The sequence below is a fragment of the Halichoerus grypus genome, chromosome 14, assembly GCF_964656455.1.
Source record: "Halichoerus grypus chromosome 14, mHalGry1.hap1.1, whole genome shotgun sequence".
In the NCBI taxonomy this organism is placed as follows: Eukaryota; Metazoa; Chordata; class Mammalia; order Carnivora; family Phocidae; genus Halichoerus; species Halichoerus grypus.
Window position 1 is genome coordinate 60,911,971 of NC_135725.1, and position 16,241 is coordinate 60,928,211.

Sequence of the window (16,241 nt, forward strand, 5' to 3'; positions counted from 1 at the left end):
ATACATAAAGCACTTAGAACTGGGTGATGGTCCAGGGAGTTTTTATTCTCCCACTGCAGGGAATCATGGGGTCAACACAAAGTGACCATCAAGATAAGGGCAGGGCCACTTTTTTGAGGACGCCCTTCAGGCTAGAAAGGACAGCTCCACTGGCTTGACTGTGACTACAGGAAGCCCAGAGTTCTGGGCTGGGCTGAGGCCCAGGATAGACTGTGGCCAAAAGAATATAAAAACATTCATAAAGCCCTTCCTACACGCCAGGCATTGTGCTCAGCCACTTAAACAAATGATTTCGTTAAAGCTTCACAATGACCCTATATACTACCCCTGGACCTCATCCCCAGAATATTTCACATTTAAAAAGGGGATTCTAACAGGGCCACAGCAAAGACCTGCCATGAGGAACATACACGGAAAGTGGTATACAGCTACAAGGCACAGACTGAGCGGTCAGGACGCCATTCTACTGCTGTTAAACCCAGCATTCCAGGCCTAGAAGTTAATCACTTGTCCCAAGTTACTAAGCTTCCAAGCACCAGGGCCAGGGTTTGAATCCAGACTTCTGACCCCAAAGTGGATGCTCATTTCACACCACCAAGGTTGGACACCATTAGGATTCCACAGTGTTTAAATCAACAGCTCTGGGCATCTGTGGTGGCTAGCCCCCACAAAGGGCAAAGAACCAGGACAGAGAATGCCTGGCCCCCTATACCATGCTACTCTCAGCTGGGCAACTTCTACTCTACTTCCTGCCTGCTCAGGACCTGAGGTCCTGGGTGGCAAGATCCTACATCCTCCCCTGGAATCTACTCCTCCACTCTCTTTGCTTTGAGACGCCCCCCCCAATCCACCTGGGAATCCAACCTTGCTCCCCACTGGGTCATGCATTGGCACAGTTAACTCTTCAGTGCTAACCTCAGCCCACCTGCTCAGAACCTGGTCTAGCCTGCCACTTCCTGCCCACAAATCTCCCAGACTTGGGATCCATCAGTGCCCTCCACACTCGTGATACTGGAGGGTCCTTGCCCTTAGCAGTTGGTGTCCTGGCTGGGATTCTGGCTCTATGGGGAACTGTTAAAACCTGCAGCTTCCCTCTGCCTTTGAAAATACAATCACACATCTGAGGGTCTCACACATCGGAGGGTCATCATGTGGAAGAACTAAGATTAGACTGGTTCTACTTGACCTCAAAGAGTCCAACTAAACCAGAAGGAGAGCAGAGCAGAGGTCCCATAACACCAAGTACTCAACAAACCTGTGCTAAACTGGAGCGAACAGCAAAAAGACCTTGCAAGCCCAGCTGTGCGAAGGAGTGGGTAGGCTATGTGGCCTGGGAGGTGACTAATCCCCTTATCACTTAAAGTTTTCAGGCGTGGATGCCAGAGGGTTGGACTGAGTGACCTCCAGACTCCCCTGGAACGCCAAACTAACGTCCAGGACAGCAGCTCTCAACCTTGTCTGTATATCAGAATAGCTGGGGACCTTCCCAAAACACTGATGCCCAAAGAGCCATGGTGGTAGTTAGTCCGGGGAATTGAAATTTTTCAAAAACGCTCCCTAGGTGATTCTAATGCATTATGAGGGCTGGGCTAGGGTTCAGTGATGTGGTGTGACACACAGTACAGTGAATTAGGTAGATAACCTCAGCCTCTTAGAATCATAAAAATGTTCAGTGTTCAAAAATCTGCATTTTTCTTGATTTATTCCCTGTGAATACTCCTGGACTTAATTTGTACCATTAACACCAATTCATTAATGTCACCTCACAGCAGACACTGCAAGATGGATTACCCTGACACGGCCTGAGCCAGAAAAAGGGGAACATGCAGCAAGGGTTCAGAAAGGGTCTCTTGCTGATTAAAGACACAGGACACCTGGACTGAAGGGGACAGGAAAGGTTGGGGGTGTGGGGAGAACTCTGTCAATTCATACCGCTTGAAATGGATTTTGGCAGGTATGAAAAACACGCAAGTGACCAAAATAATGTAGTCCTCACATGCCACACCTTCAAGTCTTAGCCTTCCCCCAAGACTGAGCTCTCTTACTCACAGCAAGCTCCACTAGTGCCTACGCCCATTGTGGGCTCATTACACCTGCCTCTCTATCCTCACACCTGAACTCTGTCTTGCACTGGAGGGAGCCCTGGCCTTTCCAATATCCCTCCTGGGCTCTGAGGGAGAGCACCAGGGCTTACTCATCTCTGAATGTCGGCGGGGCTCAGCTCAGTGCTGGAGCATGGTAGGTATCTGAAAAATGTTTGCTGCACGGATGAAACATCGCATCCCTTTCTCCACAAGTCACTGCGTGAATGCTGAAGCAGACACACCCAGATAAGGTCACACACGCAGGGCAGAACACAGAAAGTGGTCACCCCGAATACATACAAATATCCAGCCCCCTGATCCTGGATGGGGCCGCTGCCTCCATCAGAGGTGAGCTGGGGCTCTCCTGGCCTCACCCCACCCACGGCGTCACGCTTGGCATCCAAAGATGTGCTAATACTCAGTTACTTCCCTCAGGTGTCAGGAATTGAATGTGTAATAAGCGCATGGGTATCTGCAGACGGAAGGTGTCATTTTTATAAAGACAAGGTGAAATCATCATTATCATAATAACTGATAAAACCTAAACGCAGTCATGGCGAGACAGTCAAAATATTTAAGCCTAAACAGGCACCTGGAGAAACATAGATCACAGAGCAAGAAACGAGGAGAGGATGTCCAGACACAGACTGGTCATTCAGAAAAGCAAAATTAAAACCCTACCTCATACCCTGAAATAAAACTCCAGACAGATTAAGATTCCTACATTAAAAAAAAAAAAGAAAAATCAAAGTATTAAAAGAAAATACAGGGGGCGCCTGGGTGGCTCAGTCGTTAAGCGTCTGCCTTCCGCTCAGGTCATGATCCCAGGGTCCTGGGATGGAGCCCCATATTGGGCTTCCCTTCCCGGCAGGAAGCCTGCTTCTCCCCCTCCCACTCCCCCTGCTTGTGTTCCCTCTCTTGCTGTCTCTCTCTCTGTCAAACAAATAAATGAAATCTTTAAAAAAAAAAAAAAAAGAAGAGGAATAAAATACAGGTAAACATTGGAGTAAGGAAGACTTTTCTAAGCAGCATACTCAAGAAATCATGAAGAACACTGAGAGCTGTTTAACAACAGAAAACAATTCATTGTAAGCAACAACAATCACCAAACACAAAACCGAAATGCAAATTATACATCTCTAAGAAATATTCTGTATCCCACAATGGCAGGTAAAGGGGCTACCATCCTTAATCTACAAAAAGCCCTTACAATTCAATAAAAAGATAAATCCTGCAGTTGGATAGAAGATTTAAGTATACAATTTTAGAAAAGAAACAGAAATGGTCAAAGCACATAGGCACCAGCAACCCAAGAAATTGCAAATGAAACTAAATTGGATTAGAGTAAAACAGGCGCCAATGTGTGAAGTCTTTCTAGGATACAATTTGAAAGCACGTACCAAAATTTTTCCCTTCTTACCCGACAATCCTCCTTCTGGGACTCAGTCCCAGGGAAACCATCACAGACTTCGGCTAAGAATTCAGTTAACAAAGATGTTCATTAGAGCAATGTTAAATTAGGGACAACTACGGAAAGCTTAAATGTACGAACAGAACACTACACAGACATGAAATTACTGTTGTTGAATGTTTAAGATAATGGAGACATTTTTCCACGTCTTTAAACAAAAAGAGAATAAATACATGCAATATTATTAATTTTTGTGGGAAAAATGTATATATATGCATTGAAAAAAGGCTAAAGGAAAAACAGTGAAATGTTAACGATGGTTTCTTTGAATTATAGAATTAAAGTTGGTTTCTATTTTAGTTTTGCTTATCTGCATTTTCTATACCAAACTTGTCTTAGTTTTGTTAAGGGGGGGGGGTAGTTCACAGATACAAACATTGAAACATATCAAAAAATCCAAGCTTGCGGTTCTGAGGAACTACCTGAGAACACAGCCAACTCACAAGTGCCCCCCACAGAAGGGCAGGTAGAGGCTGCACCGTTCCCCAAATGCCACCCAGGCTCCAAATCACATGCATGGCTTTGGAATGCACCAGAGGGATTATGGGGCTGTCTGGCTTTCTGGGAGTGCACATCCAAAAAACAGTGAAGCTTCACTGTAAAGAACTTTCTGGACATTTTCATTTTCAGAATTTAGTCATGGCCTGGAGAAACCAGGAAAGTCCCATTCCTCCTACTTCTGTTTGTCTCCTCCCTGTAGCCCACATACTGCTGGGCCCCATGTAAGGGAGAACTTTCCTAACAATCACAAGTGCTCAGCAATGAAACGCTCTGCTTAGCAAAGCAGGCAGGCTCCAGCCCTGTCCCTGGAGACTTAACCTTGGCACTCATCTTTACCCTCCTGTCGTGCCCAGCTCAGGCATGCAACATAGCAGGTGGCCTCTTTTAAATTTGGAGAACTGGGGCAATTTCTGACCCGTGGCAGCCAAGGCCCTTCACACACAATCCCCGCCACCGTCTTCCATCACCAGCAGTCACACCAAGGCGAGCCCCAGGCTCTGGCCACACCTGCGGGCACCCAGCAGCAGTGCTCCCCTTCTGATCTCAACCACTGTGGACAGGATGCCCCATCTGCACCTTCCTCTGAACCCACCTCCCGTAGGGTGGTTTTCCCCAGCTGGGACAGAGGTCCCCCATGCCTCCTTCAGGTTCTCAGGAACCTCATAGCCCTGGAGGGCAGAGTGTGTCCTGCTCTTAGCCCCAGGACTACGGAGCTGCTGGGTCAACCCCACCGGCTGAACTATATGACTGCTCCTCTGTTGTCCTCCCATCTTGGCTCATGACGAGTTATCCTCCCTATTGCTTAGGCCAAGACTTTGGGGTCACCCTCGACCACCCCTCAACACCTCACATTGCATCCATCTGTCAGGAAAGCCTGCAGCTCTACCCAGAACACGTCCTGAGCTCGGTGTCTTCTCTTCACCCCCCACTAGTGCCCCTGTTCCAGCAGCCACACGTGCCCCAGCTGGCCTCCCCGCTCACCCCCTTCAGGCTGTTCTCCACTAGGCAGCCAGAGTCATCCTCTCAAAACCCAAGTCAGAGCCGGTCATTCCTCTGCTCAGAACCCTCCACTGACTTCTCATCTCACTGTCTCACCCAGACTTCAAGTGAGAGACCCTTCCAGTGCCCCCAAGGCCCACTACACTCAGCCTCCCTGGCCCACTTCCCACCTGCTCCGCCCAGTCATGCTCATTTCCCTGAAGCACCTGGGCCTGCTCCTGCCTCGGGCTTTTGCCCTGACTGCTCCTTCTGTGTGGAATGCCCTTCCCTTGGAGCCATGGGAATCCTGCTGTCACATCCTCAGCAAAGCCCTCTGAGAACCCATCTAAAACAGCACCACGCTCCAAACTCATGCCCACCCTAGCCTCTTTATCCTGCTTTACCTTTCTTCATACTCTCTATCCAACACACTACATTTGCTTGACTCCTCTCATGAGGGGGCAAACTCAGGAGAGCACAAACTTATGACCCCAAGCTCAAGAGTCACATGCTCTACTGAATGAGCCAGCCAGGTGCCCCTAGGGAGCACAAATTTGTATTGGTTTTGTTCACTGCTGTATCCCCAGCACCTCAATAGAATACCCGGCACCACAGCAGTGCTCAGTAATGTCTGCTGAATGAATGAGTGGGGAAAAGGTCTTGGTATAAGCTCTTATGGCCCAGCTGAAGACTCAGGGTCCGGACTGCAAGTGAAGGCCCAGCCGTGGGCCAGCAATATCCACTTCTCCCCACTCCACCCGTCAAGTCACTTCTCCCCTCATGGACCTTGGGAAGCCCCTTTCTGACCATTACTCTTAAGTCCTGCTTGGAAAACACAGGGCGTGAGTCATTCCCCAGGGCCCTGACTAATTCTCTCTCCATTCCTTGGATCCACCTCCAGGATCCTTCCTCTACAGCATAATGGGAAATCCAGAGAGGGCTCCCCTTGGAGAAAATGGAAAGGAACTGAATGATTTAGAGGAAAATTCAATTCTTCCTGGCTCAGCAGTTGAGAAAGCGAAAAACTCTCAGGAAGCTAGTGCCTCTGAAAGTGAAACATTAATAGAAATATTACTGGAAAATACCAAACAGGAAGAGAAGGAAAATTCCATTGTGGAAGCAAGGTCCTCTGTCGATGCTCCTTAATGGTCTCAGTAAAGTATTTCAGAATCAAAACATGGAAAGAACCGGAAATCAATCAGGCTGTCACCCTTCCTGTGGACTGGAGCTTTGGCCAAGCTACCTCCACAGCCGCAGCACAAAGGGCACCGGGCTCAGAACAGAAGGTCCACAGTCTGGCCACTGGATCAGCCAGTACCTGCTGTGAAGCAGGGCAGGCTCCATTCCTCCCCAGAGCCTCAGTTTCTCCATCTGCAAAATGGGGGTTATAGCACCTTCCTTACAGACTGACTCTAAGAAGCAAATTAACTAGGGGTATAAAAATGCCCTCAAGTTACAAAATACTTACATAAATGTAGGAATCAGTTGCTCCTACAAGGCTATATAAAGAGTAAGTCTTGCCACAAGTAAGGCAGAGGAAATTCAGGCATGAGCCTGGAGACTGTGCAGCCTGAGGGGGGGATGGTACAGTGGCCAAAAACAAAGCTCTGGATCCAGTTTTGAATCTCACCTCTGCCACTTACTGGTGGTATGACCTTAGACAAGTTACTTAACAGCACTGTGCCTCAGTTTTCTCGTATGTAAAATGGGAATGACAGCAGCACCTACCTCCAAGGATTTGGTGTGGAGTAAGAGTTAATGCATATATAAAGCACAATGAATAGTGCCTGGCTGAGTACGTGTAATGGAAGCACTGGCTAATATTACTATGTGGAAAGCTCCCTCAATTGAAATGACGATGTTTTTTTTACTCAAATGCCTCCTCCTCCAAGAAGACTTCTCTGCTTCTCCGTTAAAAACAAAACAAAACAAAACAACAAACCTCCACCCTCCTCCTCCTCACCCTGCTTCTCCTTTGGATCCATGGAACCAAGGTTCTGCCCAGAACAGCCTCTGTGCCAGGATGGCTCTCAGCCCACCTACACCACTTTGTTTATTAATAAATTCTGCCATACAGATCTCTGTTCTCACCTGCTTCCTGTATCCTCACCAATAAGCTCCTTATGGGCAGGCACTACAGACCCCCTGGCTCATCCCTGTACCCACACAGCTCCTGAGAGTGGCCTGTATATGGCAATTCCTCAGTCAACACAGGCCAAACAGAAGTTACAAAGTCAGGGCGGCAGAGACCACAGCACCCTCTGTCTCCATCCTACAGGAAACCCATGGCCACCATTCAGAATGCCGACAGGTGCTACCATCAAGCCAGCCAGCATCCCAGCTCTCCGCTTCAAAGCTATAAATCCCAATTTATTTTCTAGGGCCAAGCCTGACCTCCCCCTTCTCCCACAGGCCACTACCTCTTGGCTCTCCCAGCACAAGATGTAAAAGTCAGCTCCAAGATAAACTGCCCAGGGGAGTATTTCACACAGGCTAAGTTGAGCTTTGCTAAATGACCAGAGGAAGCCACACCTGTTTCAGATTTGCCCTTTAACACCTATTTTATGGGTCAGAAATGCTTTAGGGGTGGGGAGAGGACGAGGTCAAGTCTTGGGGGTTAAGTTGGGGGAAATCAGTCCTGTTCCGAGATTGTCAGATTAGAAGACGGTCACCTGATCTCCTTTAAGGAAACTTAGGTTCCTTGTTGATAAGTCCAAGGTGCCATTAGTTTTTTCGTTTTTTCTTAAAACAGCATGCACAGCCTCACCAATCCTTGGAGGGAGGGAACGCTTGGTGTTACAATGAGAAGACGTGACAGTTACAAGACACACGTTTTGTGCAGCTGTCCCTTGGGAAGCGCCAACTCTGCATGCAGAATTTCTCTATAAAATAATTCAAGGGCTGCATTAACATCTCATTTATGGAACTCAGAGGCAGATGGGGGAGGGAGAGAGAAAAGCCAGCTCTGGTGCTTCTTCTGGGGACCACCAAAACCCAGACTGAAAGGGGTGGGAATTCAGGCAGAGGGGTGCAAGAAGAGGAACATTAAGTGAAGGGAGGAGACACATAACGCACATTCCAGTAAATATCAGAGCCTTACTATCTCCATTTAAATCATGGAAAATAGAACAAATTGATAAAAAAAAAAAAGCCTATAAACTTGGAATTCAGATTGCACAGATGTGATCCTGGTTCTGTCACTTGGTAGCTGTGGGACATCAAGCAAATCATTAACCTTAAAACCTCAGTTTCTTTATCTATAAAGTAAGGGCAATACTACCTGTGGTAGATGGGATCTCACTGAAGGCCTTAATGGCCTGCCTGTATCCCTGCCCTTTGCCATGCGACTCTGCAACTCTTCCTCTCTCCCTGAATCCTCGTTGGCCTTGTGACTTGCTTGGGTCAACACAAAGGGAGCAGAAGGGACAGTGTGCCAGTTTCCAGCCTCAAGAAACCTTATGGGCTTCTGTTCTTTTAAAACACTGCCATGATCATATGAACAAGGCTAGCCTGCTGGAGACTGAGAGACCATATGGAACAGAATCCAATTGTCTCAGTCAAGACCATCCTAACCCAGCTACCCGCAAACATGTAAGAGAGCCCAGCAAGGATCAGCAGGGCTGCACATCCACCCTGAATGGACCACAGATGCATGTGTGAGCCCAGCTGAGACTAGAAAAACCAGAAAACTGAGATGCGTGGGCTTGTGGACAATAATAAAGGCTTATCATTTTAAGCAGGGGTTGGAAACTACAGACCATAGGTTGGCTGCCTGTTTTTGTAAATAAAGTTTTATTCAGACACAGCTATGCCCTTTATTTAATATATTGTCTATGGCTGCTTTCCAGCTGCAAGGGCAAAGTTGAACAGTTGTGATGAAGACTGTCTGGCTTTCAAGCCTAAAATCATTCATTATCTGGCCCTTTAAGAAAAGTTTCCCAACCCCTAGTTTAAAATCACTGAGTTTGAGGTGATTTGTTATGCAGCAATAGCTAACGGATACAGTATCTAAACCTCTTCTAGAGTGACTGTGAGGATTAAATGACCAATTAAGTGGTTAGCATGAAGCCTAGAGAATATTTCTCTACTGGGGAATCAATGGAAAAAACCGGGTTTGATAGGCAGCATTTCTCTCGCACAACTTTCAAGGGACAGGACTTCAAAGGAGAAAGTATCCCAAGCCAAACCACAGATACCAACTTTGGCTCTTACCTTTTCCATCAATTACTTTCTAAGAACTGGAGAATATGCCCATTAACCAAATGGAAATTGACAACTCATGTTTGACTCGGGCTTCAATCAAGCCATACATCAATGATTGCATGTGAAAAGGCCCAAAAGACCAGTTACAACTTCCCAGCAAGGCACATAAGACACTCTCTTCCCTTTCTGACTCCAACCTCCCTCTGTAATGCCCCCACCACACCTACTCTGCTGAGCCTCCAGCCATTCCCTCCAAGCCTCCAGGCCCTGGCACAAGCTGTTCTATCCCTTCTGCATGGACAGCCCTCCCCCCTCATCCCTGCCTAGGAAATTCCCACTCATCCTTCCAGAGTCAGCTCAAATGTCGCCTCCTCCTGAAAGCTCTCTTGGACTTCCCAGAGTCGAGGCCTTACCAGCCCCTTGCACACACTTCTGTTTTGGCATTCCTTAGGTCTCCTTGGCTGTTATCTGTCTCCCAGACTAGACCTTGAGAAGCTAGTGTTCAACTGCAAAAGAGAATCTTCCTTCTTGGAAAGCTGAAGCTGGCCACCATTTATTCTCTGAATATCCCCTGTCTAGCAGGCTGCTCAGAAACTGTTTGCTGAATGTTTAAAAAAAAAAAAAAAAAAAAAAAGGTTAGACATGATATTATTCTTTAGGAAACATGTTATTTAACTCAACCCTGTGGATGCTGACAAAATATAAAGTGTTGGTACACATTAGCATGTATTTAAAACTCGGGAAACTGATGTCATCATGCATCTTGACTTTCTCAATTGTGGTGGAAACATTTACTTAATTATGATAAAGAAACAATACTTCAGCAGAAAACGTAACGGGATGAGACCTGTTCGGCTGCACAAAGGGAGACCAACCAAGTAAGTTACTGGCTTCTTCTGTCATGGTTACTTTTTTATAAAGACAACCGAAGGAATGATATTTCTACTGACTAGTTTTGTTCTCTCTTCCTGGGAGCTCAGGTCCTCACAGTCTCTCACCTGGACTCTAATTATCCCCTAACACTGACCCCATCCCCCACCCCCCATTGTGGCAGCTCAATCATTGCTGAGTCCGTCCCTTTCTCGGCTCACCAGTTTCAAGGACTCCCTGTGGGGTCCAAACTCAGCCCCCCACCTATTTGATGTCATCTCTCATTCCCCAATGGAGGCCCACTGCAAGACAGCTCTGGTTTCCAAGAACACACTCCATACTGAAGTTCTGCATGTACACGTACACACATATATACCCACACACGTACATGCACGCAAACTTACATCCACACATGTACACAGAGCCCGTGCTGCTGCAGGCTGTAGCGGCCCCTTCCCCGGCACTGAAATTCCATTTCCATCTCTAGATCCAGCTCAAAGCTGCCTCCTAGGTAAAGACCTCACAAAATTCCCCAAGACAAAACCCTGGGGAAACAAATGATGAAGATAGTGTGTGACAATCTCCTCCAGGGACTTAGGCCAGAGATTACTGACTAGTCTTCTGCAGCCTTCATTCCTTCCCCCTCTTTCACATGATTCTGAAAGGGATAATGCCCAAGACTGGATGCTTGGGAGGAGGGGGTGTGCCAGAGAACTCACTGGGAGAATAAAATGATGCCTCAGTGTGACATAGGGAGGCACGAGACAGGGCCCCCAAAGATAAACCATAGTGGGAGGTGGCACTGGAGGCAGTGAAAAGACGATCTGTGGACCAACAGCTTCTACCCCACACCACAGTAACTCCCAACTCAGGCCTGATGTTAAAAACAAACACAGGGCCTGGCACATAGAGTGGGAGTGTGGGGGAGGCATTCATCAGCCTTATGGGTTCTTGTCTTATCTCTGACAATTGACAAAAGGAAGCTGGGCCTGAGATTAAGCGGGGTACTAGAAGTGGGTTTTCCTGGATCCATGGGTGAGGGGTAGAAGGAAGGCTCCGAGGTGTTCAGGCCTGGATCTATACAGTATGCCTGGCCTTCCAAAAGCTGTCTGGCTGAAAATAATGTGAAAACCAGGCTGCTTTCAGACTGCCTGGCCAGGAATGGGGGGTGGGTGTTGGCCCCAGATGAGGAGACAGCCCCACACAGAGGGCAGAGAGGAGAGGATCTAGAGTCTCTGCATCCCAAAGCAGTTCCAACCAGAAGACCCAGGGGAAGGGTTAAGGAGAAGTCACTTACATAATGGCCCTCAAAAGTGTGATAGCAGAATCAGCAGCAAAAGATCACCTAGGAACTTGTTAGAAATGCACATTTTCAGGACCCACAGCAGGCTTGATGAATCAGTTTTAAAGAGCCCTCCAAGTTCTGGTTTGAGAACCACTACACAGTGTGACCCTCTGTGGCTGCCTCCCCTCTTCCTCTTTAGAAAGAACATCTGGTAGCTGAAACTCCTGTCTCTGGATCAGAACAATTTCTCAAAAGATCAAAGGGCTCAAAGTCACAACCCAGTAAGTGAAATGCAGCCAAGAGAGATAAAAAAAAAAAAAACACCCTCATAAATCCCTTCATTTGCCCTCACTGTGCTTAGCTTATAAGGTCCTCCCTAACCTGGGCCCTGCTGTTCCCCTGGGGTCCTGCACAACTCTAACCTCTCAATGCCAGCCACAGGCACTTTATCTGCATCCCCTCAAGTGCCAGGCTTTCTTTCGGGAGCCAACCACAGTCACCGCCCCTCCCCCACAATAACAGCCCTCCCTGACCACCCCCACCTCAGCCCTCCTGTAACAGCACCCCCATCACAGCACTCATCATCCACACTGCAGACTGGGCCACAAAATTCACCAGGGACTGCTCCAGCACCCAGCAGGGGAGGGCACAGGAAAGACCCATAAAAAATACTTGATGGTGAGGGGCGCCTGGCTGGCTAAGTCAGTGGAGCATGCAACTCTTGATCTTGGGGTTGTAGGTTTGAGCCCCACACTAGGTGTAGAGATTATTTAAAAATAAAATCTTAAAAAAAAAAAACTTGATGGTGAACAAAGCCAACTCTTAAATACACTTGACATTCTAGCTATGACATTTTATCCCTCAGTATTTGAAATAGTCTTAATTGTAATTGGAAAAAAAAAAAAAAGTCTACTAAAGTTTTGAAAGCCAGAAAAGAAAACTTTACAAAGCAGTGGGAGGGAAAGATTTGCCCACCAGGAAGGTAGCTGTGGAGTAACAAGGGGGGCCCAGGAGTCTAGCACCATTTGCTGGGAATCTCTCCATCTTCAGAGGCAGGGCCTTGCTCAAACCAACCATACGCAGGAACTTCAGATTCTCCCAAGCCAGCACCTAGCCAAACCTGAGCCACATATAAGGCAGCAGGGAGCCTCTTTGGTGTTTCCCTCACAGATCAACCACAAGCCCTTGATCCTGGGGGCTCCCAGAGAAATCTCCTCCTCCTCCAAGGCAGCAAGCACCTGGGTGGCCACCTGGCTCCCAGGTTCTTGTAGGAAGCCCTGAGTCCATGCTTCCAAGGTGTGCCCCCAAACTGCCTCCAGGGACCGCCCACCTTGCCTTTAGCAGATCCAGAGAGGAGGGGATACTCTTGGGTGGGACCTCAGAGAGAAAAATCCAGGCAGAAAAATTAAAAAGAAGGGCATCCCCTTACTTCTCCTGCCTAGAAAATAAAACATCCCTTTCCAAGCACCAGCTGGCAGGTAGGAGCCTGTCTGTCTCCTGTCTGGACATCCAGTCCTAAAGGGAGCTCAGACTCTCAGTCTTCCCCAGCCCACGCCTGGGCAAAAGTTTACCTTTGGGAAAAGGTGGGGGTGATGGGGAGAACAAGAGGGACATGAGCCTGACAGGGCGCTGGGCCTCAGATGTAATCAAAACACTGCCTTCCACCATAAGTAGACAGAACAAGTATTATTTTATGGGGGAAGGGAGGGTGCGACAGTAGTGTGAAGGGGGAAGAGAGGGGTCCAGTCTGGCTGTAATTGGTGTGCTTCAAAGAGGGGGATCAAAATGGCCTAATATGTTAGGGGGGGTTGTCACAAAGTGGTCCCCCTCATTCCTGGGACTGTATGGGGTGGGGGTGGGATCAGGAAGAGGTGAGGATTGGAGGCGTGAGTCTCCTTCCAGCTGATGGACTGGCGGACCCCCTTGTGCGCGCGGCGGTAGGAACTGACTTGTCGAAGTGGAAAGCTCCTGGAGGCAGCGTATTTCAACCGGAAAAGCATGCGTGGGGGTTCCCAGGGCAGCTCCAGTACAAAAGGCCGCTCGGATTTGGAAACCTGGCGCGAGGGGTGGGGCAGGGCAGGGTTTTTAGAGGGATTTACATATATACGTTTAAAGACAGCCGGTCCGGATCTGCCACTGAGAATGCTGTGTAATACCGGGCGAGTCCCTTCCCAGCTCTGGACCTCAGTTTCCCATCTATAGCATGGTGGGAGGGAGAAAACAAAAAACAAAACACGCTCCTCTAAATCCCTGCCAGCTCTGACTTTCAGACTTTAGGTCTTGGGGGACGGAAGGGCTGGCTGGGTCTTTCTTGGACAAGGTTGGTAGGACGCTCTCGTCAGGTTACTTCCGAAGGAGGCACCTGGCTGTGGGCTCAGAGAAAGGACGTTTTAGGAGCAGCAGGTAAAAGAGTCTGTCAGAGGCCGAGGATCCAGAGGAAAGAGCGTGCGAAAGGGAAGAACTGGGAAGCAGCGTGGGAGCCCTTACCCCAGGGTCCTAGCCCGAAGCTAATGAAGAAACCAGAGCGTTGCCTCAGTTTCCCCGTGCGCACAGTGGCTCAGGAACCTGGGGTGAGAACAAGGGGTGCCTTACCTTGTCCTTTTTGCCGGCCCCGCTCTCCTCCGCGGCCGAGGCGGCACACTTGTTGAGCAGTTTCTTGCCACCGCAGGCCGTCGGGCTCCAGGTGCGGCCGCCCGAGCAGGCACCCCCCGGGAGGTCTCCCGCACCGCCCGCGGCGCTCTCCACCTTGATGAGGCGGTGCTTCGGGGAGATGTAGCGCACCTCGGCCGGGGTGGCTGGCCGCCGCTCGCTGCTGCTGCGGTAGAGGTGCGGGGAGCCGGACGACGACGACGAGGACGCGGCGGCGCCTGCACCGGAGGAGGCACAGCAGCAGCCGGCGGCGCCCGACGCGGACGAGGCTGAGAAGGCGCGCTGGCCCCCGCCCGGCTCCCCGCCGCCGCCGCAGTAGTCCAGGCGGCACATGGCGCGCAGTTTGCGCAGCGACGAACCGGGCCCGTTGTAGGGGTCCTCAAAGTCGCGCTCCTTCTGTGCGCGGTAGGCGCGGATGAGGTCGCTGGTGCTGCCGCTGTCGTCGGGCAGCGATCCCGACGACGTTGAGAAGCAGGAGGCAGCAGCCGGACCGCAGGACGCCGAGGCGCCCGCCGGGGCCTGCGGCACAGCCTGGGGGGGCTGCGAGGGCCGCTCGCCCCGGCGCCGCTGCTCGCGGTAGTCCGGCCGCGGCGGCTGCGGGGGGCTCTTGGTCTTGCTGTTGCCCAAGCTGAAGTACTTGTTCAGCCACTTGGCCATGGCGAGAGGCCGCCTAGGGCCGCGGCGCGGAAGCCCGGTCCGCCGCCGCGGCCATTCGGGGAGCAGCGCTGCGGCCCAGGTCTCTCGGCGCCCCGGCCCCGGCGGGGGGCGTCCGGGGCGCCCGCTCTCGACACCAAGTTCAAGTTCTCTCCGCCGCCTCCTGCCGGCCGATCCCGGCTTCCAGCAGCTGCAGCACCGCCCTCCGCCTCTGCCTCTCGCCGCCCGGGCTTTGGATCTCTCGCCCCTCACGGGCGCGTCTCATGGGATCCCGGACCGCGGCCCCGCGGAGAGCGAAAGGCCCGGGCGCCCCCCGCCTGGGACGCTCTGGCCGTGCGCTCCGCCGCGGAGCGCTCTCCTGCCCCGTCTGAACCGCAGCCTCCGCCTGGGCCGGGATCTGCTGCTGCTGCGGGAACTTGTCGGCGTCTTTGGCCCCCCTTCTTCCTTCCCGAGAGCGCTGGGAGAGAGCCCGGCCCCGCAGCCGGCGAGCAAGCAGGAGGGAGAGCGAGCGAGCGACGGAGGGAGGCAGCCGGCGCCCGCCCGAGCCGCGCGCCCGTGCCCGTCCCGGCGGCGCCTGCCGCTGCCGCTGCCGCCGTCTCCCGAACCGCCGCGTGTGTGACACCCGGGCCGCCAGAACCCGCCCCGCGCCGCGGCCCCGCCCTCCCTGGGCTCGCGCGCGCGCCCCGCCCCCAACCCGCCCCCGCAGGCCCCGCCCCGCCCCCCACGAGCCCGGCCGCCAGACCGCGGCCTAAGCCCCGCCCTCCTCGTGCCTGGGTCTTCAGCTGGCGCAACTCCCCACCTCAGCACGCGCCACCACCCGCGGCCACCTCGGCGCCAGCCCCGGGGTGGCGCCTGAGGGCACCGGGGTCCGGCGGCACTCCTGGCCCCGCCTCGCTCGAAGCCCGCCGGCGCCTGGGGCGTGAGGTTGCCAGCGTGAGCCCGCCGCGCGCAGAGGCCAGACCCGTGCGCATCTCCTGGTGCCCGCGCGCTGTGCACCTCAGGGACCCACTGTTGGGGGCGGGGCGCGGGGGTGATTTATCCCGGGACATTTCTAGTTTACAGTGTGACTCGCGCGAAGAAAGTGCGGCCCTGGGACCCCTCCGGGACAGGGTGCCTTATCCCCTTCTTGAAGGGACGGAGACTCCGGTTCAGCCCCCGCGTGCCTGATCTTCGGAGGAGTCTCTATGCTAATGAGCGTGTTAGCAGTCCGGATGACGGAAGCGGCCTGGAGGGGCGGCGGGGCGGGCCGGCACCAGTCTCAGCGCCCGGCTGAGGGGAGGCAGGACGTTGGCTCACCTTCTCACCTCTGAGGAAGTCGGGGCTTTAACCCCGCGCACCGCCGACCTGAGGCCCAAAGGAGGGCCGGCCACGCAGGTGGGCCGGGCTGCCACTTCCCGGTCAGGTGGAGCCGAAATGATGTCATTTCCACCAGTCTCTACTTTGCAATTTAAGATCGTGCTTTGATTATTGACCAAAGCTGAGGAAACTGAGGCCGAGGCAGGGGCGCAGCTTACCCAGTGAAGCTTTTCCTGGGAGGCGCAAGGCT

At 51.7% G+C, this 16,241-nt stretch overlaps 1 protein-coding gene across 1 annotated transcript in view; it reads right to left on the reverse strand.

Annotated features, from left to right (window-relative positions):
• The window catches only part of SHB (SH2 domain containing adaptor protein B), a 131,329-nt gene extending 116,014 nt beyond the window's left edge, over positions 1–15,315 (reverse strand). Inside the window, exon 1 of the mRNA XM_036100466.2 lies at positions 13,985–15,315. Coding sequence (XP_035956359.1) covers positions 13,985–14,698 — 714 coding nt within the window. The 5' untranslated portion in view covers positions 14,699–15,315. The remainder of the gene's footprint in view (positions 1–13,984) is intronic.
• Positions 15,316–16,241: the final 926 nt, after the last annotated feature.